Here is a 10,949-nt window from a genome sequence, read left to right on the forward strand (position 1 = left end):
GGATGCCACACAGTGGTAAACATGGCCTTGTCCCAACTTTTTTGAGATGTGTTGATGCCATGAAATTTAAAATCAACTTATTTTTCCCTTAAAATGATACATTTTCTCAGTTTAAACATTTGATATGTCATCTATGTTGTATTCTGAATAAAATATTGAAATTTGAAACTTCCACATCATTGCATTCTGTTTTTATTCACAATTTGTACAGTGTCCCAACTTTTTTGGAATTGGGTTTGTCTATATTTATATATAGATAAATAGAAAGATTATATATATATAATGCATATATATTTTTACTACATTAAAAATATTAATATATACATCTATATTTTTAATGTATTAAAAATGTTTTTAAATCTATAAATAAAGTATTAAATCATATACATAACACACACACATATATATATATAATTTTTAACAAATACAAATGTCTTTATAATATCATGCGTACTTGTGCACTATTTTTTACACGTAGTATAACTGGGTCTGTACAGAGGATAATAGAAATGTATATTTTGGCAGGTTGTGTGGGACGCAGGCTCGAGACTCCACCCATCCTCTGTACTTATTTAATGTGCATGTCTGCTTTTTGCATTTCCACTAATAGGCTACCTACAATTTCTATATTTCCTTCATTAGTTTGTGGACGGCGACAAAACCATGAGCGTTTCCAAGATCTCATGCCTCTTCCTGTTGTGAACTTATGCCACTCATTATGACTCCAGCAAGGATTCGCCGACGTGCGAGAATTCCGCCTTCCATTCCTTTTTTAGCACGGCTGCAGACACGCAGGCCACGCCCCTTTCTCATTTTGTCTACGCAAAGGCTCCGAAGCCCCGCCCTTTTTTACCAAATAAGTCCAGGCTGTCCTTACACGGCGAACAATCGATGCGCGTCGCAACCTTTCCCTTTCCCAATCCCGTTTATATAGTACGGCGACTTCCGCCCTTGCCGTTAAAGCAGTGCGATCATGGCGGAGCGCGTTCAGCAGCCCCCAGCTAAACGGCTCTGCTGCCGACCCGGGTATAGTACGACATGTAGACAGGGGCAGCGAGCCGGTGGAACAGTATGCGGCGGTTCGGGTTCTGGCCAAGGGGGATCCAGCAAAACCCAGAGCCCCGAATCGCTCCTGGACATTGCAGCGCGGAAAGTAGCGGAGAAGTGGCCGTTCCAACGGGTGGAGGAGCGTTTCGAGCGCATCCCGGAGCCCGTACAGCGGCGGATCGTGTACTGGTCTTTCCCGAGGAGCGAACGGGAGATCTGCATGTATTCCTCGTTCAACACTGGCGGAGAGGAGAGCGCGTCTAGCGGGGAGAACGTAGACGAGACGCGGTTACCGTTCCGACGCGGCATCGCATTGCTGGAGAGCGGCTGTGTGGACAACGTATTGCAAGTCGGTGAGTGTGGATGTAAACCCGCGGCTTGGAAAACATTGAAATCGATTGATTCCAGTCACCATCACACAGACACAGTCGAGAGAAAACATGCGAATGTCGTTTAAAAGAGGAACACGAGTCGAAAGAAAGGGACTATTGAATTTTCGGCGAACAAAGGGAGGAATACAACGGGTTTAAATCTCCCGACAGGGTGCCGGTGATGTCGTTTAGTTTAGCAACAGACACCGAGCGCTCCGGCTTATCGATACATTCCGAGCGTTCTGGGAAACGTTCTGAATACATTGTAGCGCTTTTGTATCTGCGCGAGAAAAACAGCGCGGAAGTGGAGCTCGATGTCGCTCGATCCATTCAGCGTCTAAAGCACATTTACTTGACTTTTTCGTTGTTCTTTCACCTCGGACTTGTTTTGTAGTTTCACTTTAGTCGGTGTAACGACGTATTAATCGTGTGTTTTCTCGTAAAACGGTTGAAATGTCAAGCCTTCCGAAGCTTGTCTGGTCTGTTTATTTTTTTCAGAAGTGAAAGCTTGGGGGGGGGGGGGGGGGGTGTATTGGCGTAGTAAGTCCACCAACTGCTGGATGTAGAGCTGTCATGTCAACTACAATAGCAGGAATATTCGCGAATATTTGTGGTTATTGCAAACAAGACTCTTGTTTTTAGCAGCGAAAACACTGTTGGTTTTGTATTTAGTGGGTGCGCATATCAAATAGCCGTCGGGCATCCCTATTGAAATTGACACTTTGTTCCCATTTTCATGTTCGTTTGTGTCTTTTCAGCTTTCTGTCACCCTCCAAAAGGAAGGGAAACAAAAGCGGCTTTTTATTTTCTTTCACTGCTTGTTAAATGGAAAAGATTTGGGAAAGAGGTGGGAGGAACGGCGATTTAAAGTCGCAGTGTCTCGATTTCTTCTTAAATGTCCCCTAATAATATGCATGCGTTCCGGCTGACCCTCGTGACGTCAGCGTGCGCCTGGAAATTGTCAAAGTAGCTGCGAACGCGATATTCAGCTCTGGCATGTAGTGATTCAGCCGCTTTGTCTATTGCAACTTTATCCACCTTTGTTTTTAAAGTCCCCGCAATTGATTCCGTGGCTCTCTGCCCTTTGGAAACAATTCAAGATTTTAATCACATTAGTGCCTTTGCTTAATTCGAATTGTAATGCAATCAGCGAACGTCATTTTCTGCATGACCATTCCCCCCTCCTCCACGTTCGTAGCCCGCAAGAGAAGAGGTGCCTCAGCTGGGCTCTATGCCCTCACCCTTCAGCCAAAATGAGTTTGTGCTCTCAGGAAAATGCACACACTGGCCCATGTGTGTCTTCCCTGCCCGGAGCCTCTCGAGCGGACTGGCTGTCTTGGAAGATCAAGGGCTCTTGCCCTTTTTCCAACAGGCTACGTGGAGCTCTCTGCTTTTGATTCCGCTTTTTCCCTTTGTGTGCGCCTCATTCCGAGCTCCGGCGATGGGAAATGACAAGCCTGCGTGCACGGGGAGGGTTTCTTGGCTGATTGCATCCCAGTATGGAATGCTCTGCAAAAATAAAGCCAAGCGGCGATAAATAAAAGATGCAATCTTGCGATGCAGGCAGGGCCGGGGGGGTTGCTTCCAGCAGACCCGGATTAGCCCCGATAGGTAGAGCTCACCGTGACGAACGAGCCGAGACTGAATTCGGGACAGGAATTTGTTTTCCTTTCTGTCATATGCAGGGGGAGGGGATGCAATAAAGCGATATATTTCTCATAAATATGGCCGTGGCGTCCCTCGGCTGGCAGTTGGCCATGACACTCTATATTTGCATACCAAGGGCATCCGAGCAGCCCTCCTCTTTTAGTGCACGCAGGGAATGTTTATCGCATTACAGGATGTGTAGATGGTACATGCAGCACTGATCTTGGGGGAAAGTGTGTGTGTTTTCCTACACAGTTTGGTTGAAGCACTCTGCGGGACTATTGCACGGTTTGCTGTGGAAACTCAGGCGTTATAGCTCTAGGTTGCAATTGCAAACCCAGTAGAAGTTATATATTTCTTACCAGTGTTGATGCTTCTGTTGCTGTGGCTTGCGTCGTATTGATCACGCCGAGCACAAAAGGTCATGGGGTTCAAGTTCAACCCCCTTCTTTCCAGCCGTGTGTTGTGTTTCCATCTGTTATGACTTTATTAGGCTGCCGATCGGTGATCCTATTAGCTGATAATCTGCCTTTTGCTGGTGATATGTTTGCCAATATGCTCAGCTGTTAAAGATCAATAGGAATTAACCACAAATACCATGTGATGCATGCCGTTTGATGTGTAATACCAATACTGAGGCGCGCCGCTGCAAAGATCATAGGTCTACATGCTATATGTCAGTACTTTCAGTTGGTGTAATAACTTGACAGTTAAATCTCAAAGCGAGCCAGTGATGTCATTTTCCATTATTATAGCTCGAGTCAGGACGTTTTGCGGCGTGTTCTCGGAAATGCTGGAGGTTTTTTGAAATTCTAGCATTGTAGATGTTAATGGCAGAACCATATGTGAGTCCCCGAGGTGTATTGATCAGATGAAGAAGACGGTGTCATAGCGGCGTAATGATATAACGGGACAAAATAAACTGATTTGTTTATTGATCTCGCATCAGAGGAGACGCACAGTTCCATCAGCCTTATTAAACCAGAAAGGGTGTGTGTGTGTGTGTGTGTGTGTGTGTGTGTGTGTGTGTGTGTGTGTGTGTGTGTGTGTGTAAAGAATGAAAAATAGAGTGCTGCACATGCTCTAATGTGTGTTCCAGCTCACTGAGCCAGTGGAAAGAAAAGCCTTATGCCTGCGTTAACATTTCTGCCATTCATACACAGAAGTGCAAAATGTAAGATGTACAACTTAAATCTTACATGAGGCTGTTGCTTTTGGGGCCGTCAGAAATGCCATGTGCAAAGGCATCGGAGCTTCTAGTTTGGTAGATTCGAGGTCAGTGGGCCTGCATGTAATTGCTTTATGATGCTTTAAAAGATGCGTGACGTGTCTGCAGAAGTGCTGATACACACATTTGAGATGTTTTGAAGGAAGAGACCAAGATTTTCACCCTTCAATTTTCTCATTTTGAAAAAATATTTGCTGTGGAAACCATTTTCATTCAGAAGCTGCTAGTAAATTTCACAAATAATTACAAAGAAACAGCAAGTAGCATTGAATTAAACATGAAAGTTAACGACTGAAGTAGTATTTTCTTGTAAAACATACTTGAATAATCTTTATTTACAACTTCTAAAGAAAATTTTTCACAGTGTAGAAGAAATTGTTGAGTGTTGAAATATTTAAATTAATTAATGGACTTGGTATGCTATAATACTTCAATTCTTACAGTATATAATGTATGCGTACACATTTTTTGTATGCATACAATAGTCATGATGCAATACTTGATATGAAGTAATATTTGTCGTGATTTTTTAATGTCTTTCTTTACTTTTTTAACGAGACTGTTAAAATGTAGTCAATTTTTTTTCTCAAAATTGGATAAAAAAAAAGCAAAATAACAGGTTATTTCAAAGACGATTTACTATTTGAAATGCATACTTCAATTTAAAAAGTTTGTTAAATAATACGTTCCGTTTCACATACTATAAAAAAAATTGAATGATGGTAAGCTAATTTGCATAACATACTCTACTGTATCCCACAATGCAATGTGGTTGACTTGATATTCAGCTGAACCTGAAGTAATTTCAGTCATAATTTTAAAATCTTTTAATTAGACTACCAAAAAATAAAGTCCTTTTTTTCTCAAATTTAGATTTAATAAAAAAGCAAAATAACAATAATTGCTTAATTATTTGAAGTGTATACTACAATTTGAAAAGTATGTTATATATCATAAGTTCAGTTTCACATCGTATTTAAAAAAAAAATAGAATGCAGTTTTTCATAAGCTAATGTCGTTTTACAAATGCAGATAATGAGTAAGAAATGCTGCATGTTGTTATGTGAGGTTTTGTTATATTATTTTAGATCAGCATTAAATCAGATCGTATGGTCTGTCCGTAAACGCTATATTTTCCACAGCAGCTTTGAGAAGTCAGATTGACAGTAAGCCTACAGATTTGCACCATGTATTGAAAGTTAGCGCTCCACCCACAATGCCCTTTGATGTAGTTTGTGGTGGAGGGCATAAACTCTGCTCTCTGCTGCAGGGTCTGCTATACATTTAGACTGTAGTGTTCTTCACACGTCACGTGCTTCAGTTCAAAGGGTTGTTTAAGCAAGTCTACCAGAGCTTTATTACCAGCATTACCAGTCAAATAAAAAAAACAGCGATTCATTCTTGTGGAATTCTGTTCCAGAGATTTGGAGAGATACATTGCGAAATATCACATCATAACGAACCGCATTTTGACTTCATCGTGACGTTTAGCCTGAATGTTACATTCCAAACTACTGCTGCCACCCAAAGCACTCGATTTCAGCAGAACTAGAAACCTGCAGTTGTCAAATGAAAGCTAGTCATCCTAGTTTGTATGCTCGGTTGAACTCAAATGTTTACATGCATGACAGACTTGATTTGTTGTGTTCGTCAAAGCAAAGATGGAGGATTCTGGCATTGAGCAAGCTCCTGTGCTCATCCATTCTGTGGGGAAGTTCAGAGGTTGTAGTAATGTGTAATGATGTGATGTGCATTTAAGTGATGTTGATCGGAATAAAGTGTACTTGCTGGGCATCTTCATATTTCTTTCTGTCTTTTCACTTCCCAATGAAGATAGGATGCTTTTATAGTACAAAAAAGATGCATTAGGTGTGTAATCAATGCTTTGTGCTTAAGTGTTCTCATGCTGCCACAGAGAATGATGGGAAATATAGTTTTGCGCTATAAACCGGCGAAAAAATTAGTGATCTTTGCTTTGCTTGTAAAAGTTAAAATCCACAATGAAAACACAATATTATTCTGATTTGATTTGTATGATTTAAAAAAAAAAAGAAAATCAGAAGTGTTTTGTTTTATTTTTAATGGCATCAAAATGTTAAAATTATAATTCTAAATTAAAGTATAATTATGATAATTATCAGTGAGCTTCTGATTGGATTTCTATGATTAAAAAAAAAAAAATCTGAATTTTTTAATGAATTTGCGGTGCTTTATTTTATTTTAATAAGCACCAAAATGTTAAAATTAAACATTTATGATTAATATCAGTGAGCTTCTGATTTGATTTCTATGATTAGGCATTATAAGAATCTATGGCTGCCAAAAAAAAAATCGAATTTCGAATATTCGTCGAATTTAAAATAAAAATCCACATTCGAATGCAAAAACGTTGCATTCAAATTTTAGGTGTGCGTTAAGGAGGCTGCCTTATCAGTGGCGCACGAGATGCGATGACGATGTAAGCGTCATGCATTTTAATGTTTTTGTTAGCCTATCCAGTTAAAGCCACTGGATGTGCCGCTGCTGCGTTGTTAATTGCAAATATTGCGGGAAAAGAGAACATCAATGCGGAGAAGATGTTGTTTACGTTAAAACTGAAACCAAGCCGTTCACACAGAACGCATATTTATCGCATGAAAATCAGAAGTGTTTTGTTTTATTTTTAATGGCATCAAAATGTTAAAATTATAATTCTAAATTAAAGTATAATTATGATAATTATCAGTGAGCTTCTGATTGGATTTCTATGATTAAAAAAAAAAAATCAGAATTTTTTAATGAATTTGCGGTGCTTTATTTTATTTTAATAAGCACCAAAATGTTAAAATTAAACATTTATGATTAATATCAGTGAGCTTCTGATTTGATTTCTATGATTAGGCATTATAAGAATCTATGGCTGCCAAAAAAAAAATCGAATTTCGAATATTTGTCGAATTTAAAATAAAAATCCACATTCGAATGCAAAAACGTTGCATTCAAATTTTAGGTGTGCGTTAAGGAGGCTGCCTTATCAGTGGCGCACGAGATGCGATGACGATGTAAGCGTCATGCATTTTAATGTTTTTGTTAGCATATCCAGTTAAAGCCACTGGATGTGCCGCTGCTGCGTTGTTAATTGCAAATATTGCGGGAAAAGAGAACATCAATGCGGAGAAGATGTTGTTTACGTTAAAACTGAAACCAAGCCGTTCACACAGAACGCATATTTATCGCATTTTCTAGAGGGACATCTATCACTGTTGCACTCCCGTCTCGCACAAAAGAGCCGCATGTTTAGAAAACCGTGTAAAATTAATGTAATTTCAACTTTTGAAAAAACATAGCTTGAGACTTTATGGCGGGTTTTTTCCCCATCCCACTACATCTCATGTTTTTAAATGAAAAATGTACTATTTGTGCTTTGCTTTCGGCCCTTTGTATTAAACTATGCATACATACATGATGCTGTTTTGTTTATAGTTGTTTAAGCAACTTAATAATAATTGGTTTATAAACATTATTTTAAATATTATGCACTTTTTTCACAGATAGTCATGTTAACTTATGCTTTGAATAAACGTGCATTAGTAATATTTAGCTCGATGCGCCCTCTTGTGGCCTCAGGAGAGAATCCAAAAGTTTTTCTTCACCCTAACTGAAATTATGCCTTTTTAAATTCTAATATAATTCGAATTTTGATCATATTTAAGTACAAAATTCGAATTGAGTTTTTCAGCCATTTTGACAGCCCTATAAGAATCCGTTTTAAATTCATTTGCAGTGCTTTCGTCAAAATGCCCTAAAATTGCTAAAACGTTAATTTCCTGTTTATTTTTATTGTATAAGGTGAATAGTTCAATCTCTAAGTTTTGTTGTGATGATCTGTGTTCAGATTGTTGTGAAATGGAGACAAATGTAGACCAGTGACTACACAATCTATATCCAAATTGTTCATTTTGATTATTAATGTGAGCAGATTTAACTATTTATTGAACTTTGGTATCTTTGATCACATTGCTTTTATTGCTACTTGAGGTTGTAGAGATTATACCCTGGTAAAGGGGGTTTGCAGCCGTAGTGAAGCTCATGTGTCTCAAACTTCTTCGTGAGATAAATGAAGTGCATCCAGTAAGCAGTCGGCAGTCATTTTCTGTAGCGTTTGACCTTGTTCTGGAGGATTGTAGTGTTTCTCGGTATGGTAATATCTGTGCGTACTTCAGTCTGAGAGCTGCATCACGGTCAAGTATCTGGAGAGGATCAAGGAGTTTGACTTCGCAGCGCTTCCTCTCCACAGGATAACAGAGCAACGACAGGCTGCCCTAATATCATTATTTAATAGGCACCCTTCTCGTTTCTCCCTGTATTATTTTGTAGTGTAAAGTAAGATGTTACTCAGTAGCCACTTGCGTATGCATTTCAGACCATGATTGACTGGAATGTGCTCCGCTTCCCAGCATCTACATATTTGAGCAGCATCCAGTGCCCTGGACGGGTGGAGTTTGGTCACAAGGCCTTGCCTGGGCCCTCTTTAAAGGAATAACATGGCCATCTTAGATCACAAAAACGGATGTTTTTGAAATGGGTTTTGGAGAAAAAAGATTTGCATTGCAACATTGCAAACGTTTGCATTTTTTCTCACTATTTTTAATGCAATTTGAAATCAAGTTTAGCAAGCATACATCCTTATTTACGTTTTGAACAAACGTGCTGCATGCCGTTGTGTTTGTTCTTCAGTTTAAAATGCATATGCAGTCAACAATGAAGAACTATTAATAAATAAATAAATTTTAATTGTTTTCATTTGTAATGTTTATTTATGGTATTTTGCATTGTTAATTCATGTTTGTTTATAGTACGTTAATGTTAATTCATGCCGCTTGAAATAATTGTAAAAATTGTAAAAAAAAAATCACATTAACCTAGATTAATAAATGCTATTTAATTTTTCATGTTAGCCATTGCATTAACTAACATTAACTATATTGCAAAGTGTCACAGTCTTCATTCTTCCATTTAAGATGCATATGTGGCCAATAATTAGCCATTTTTTCATGCATTATTTATTTAGTTCAATATTTTACATTTAGTGTTTTTTTTTTTTTTTTTTTTTTTACAATTCGATCAATACTAACATAGATTTTTATTTTTTTATTACATTTTTTAAAGTTTATTTATTTGTGGTATTTTGTATTGTTAATTAATTTTTGGTTAAAGGGTTAGTTCATCCAAGAATGAAAATTCTGTCATTAATTACTCACCCTCGTGTTGTTCCAAACCCGTAAGACCTTCGTTCATCTTCGGAACACAATTTAAGATATTTTTGATGAAAGCTGAGGGCTCTCTGACCCTCCCATAGACAGCAAGGTAACTACCACGTTCAAGGTCCAGAAAAGTACCAAGATGATCGACAAAGTAGTCCGTGTGACATCAGTGGTTCAACTGTAAAGTTACGAAGCTACGAGAATACTTTTTTGCGCAAAGAAAACAAAAATAACGACTTTATTCCATATTTTCGTCTCTACTGTGTCACTTTGGATGCGCGTTCACGACAGTACCATGACGCGAGCGTGTGGCGGCGCCGGCGCTGACCCAGATCCGGTGGGATGACGTCATCAAGCCAGATCTGGGTCAGTGCCGGCGCCACTACACGCTCGCGTCATGATACTGTCGTGAACGCGCGTCACATGTGGACGCATTAATGTTAACTTGTATAGCTAGGAAGTTTACGAAAATTGTGAATAAAAAAAAAACAACAAAACAAGATATAAAAAATGCTTAATTTTAATTTCACGTAAATGTTACATTTAACTAATATTAACCATATTGTAATATTGTTCTTGAGCTTAAGATACATATGCGGTCAGCAATGAATAATATTCATGTTTATTTTTTGGTTGTTTATTTATTTATGTTCTATATGTTAACATTTGTTAATGCATTTGGTATCATGAACTAACAATGAAGAATTGTAATTGTTTTAATTCTTTATGTTTATTTATGGTAGCTTGCATTGTTACTTGTTTGTTTATAATACATTAATGTTAATGTATGCAGCTTGAAATAATATGAAAATTGTAAATTAAAAAAAGAACATTTAACCTAGTGTCACAGCATTCACTCTTCAGTTTCAGTGCATATGCATATGTGCTCCATCTGTGCATATGGTGTTGTCATATTAAGTTTGACTGCCCAGCGAATCTCTTTTAGTTATCTTATGGGTTATAGTGCGTTCTGCTTCTTATGGAATTCTCCAGAATTTCCTGTGCTGATGTGCAGCACTTAAGCCCTCATCTGTGAACATACGGAAGCTGTAGGTGTTTGTAGACGGCATGGGATGTTTTTGGATTGCTTTCGGGCCTGATTGAAGACACCTCGCCTTCATTTGCCGTCCCTCCCTGTCAATGTTTCCCTTCACTGTCTGAGTCAATACGTTCAGCTAAAGATAATGGGTGATCATTCAAATGCATGGCAATAAGCGATGCAATTACTGTATTGAAAGAAGCTGTTGACATGCTTTTCTGTGCATTCATTGGGTGTTTATCAGCATTACTTTAAATGCAAATGGGATTCAATACTATTGGTACAGAATCTATTTTTATTCCTGTGGCAGTGATTCTTGAGTTATACTGACTGGGCTGAAGTAGAGAGTTCAAGCACATGAACCCGAGGCCGCG

The 10,949-nt window shown here is 38.4% G+C and overlaps 1 protein-coding gene across 1 annotated transcript in view; it reads left to right on the top strand.

Annotated features, from left to right (window-relative positions):
• The first annotated feature begins 903 nt into the window (after nucleotides 1-903).
• The window catches only part of LOC107589000 (zinc finger SWIM domain-containing protein 6-like), a 105,823-nt gene continuing 95,777 nt past the window's right edge, over nucleotides 904-10,949 (top strand). Inside the window, exon 1 of the mRNA XM_016277295.1 lies at nucleotides 904-1,400. Within this exon, the coding sequence (XP_016132781.1) occupies nucleotides 974-1,400 (427 nt within the window). The 5' untranslated portion in view covers nucleotides 904-973. The remainder of the gene's footprint in view (nucleotides 1,401-10,949) is intronic.

Source organism: Sinocyclocheilus grahami, unplaced genomic scaffold, assembly GCF_001515645.1.
Source record: "Sinocyclocheilus grahami isolate Dianchi unplaced genomic scaffold, SAMN03320097.WGS_v1.1 scaffold110.1, whole genome shotgun sequence".
Taxonomy (NCBI): Eukaryota; Metazoa; Chordata; class Actinopteri; order Cypriniformes; family Cyprinidae; genus Sinocyclocheilus; species Sinocyclocheilus grahami.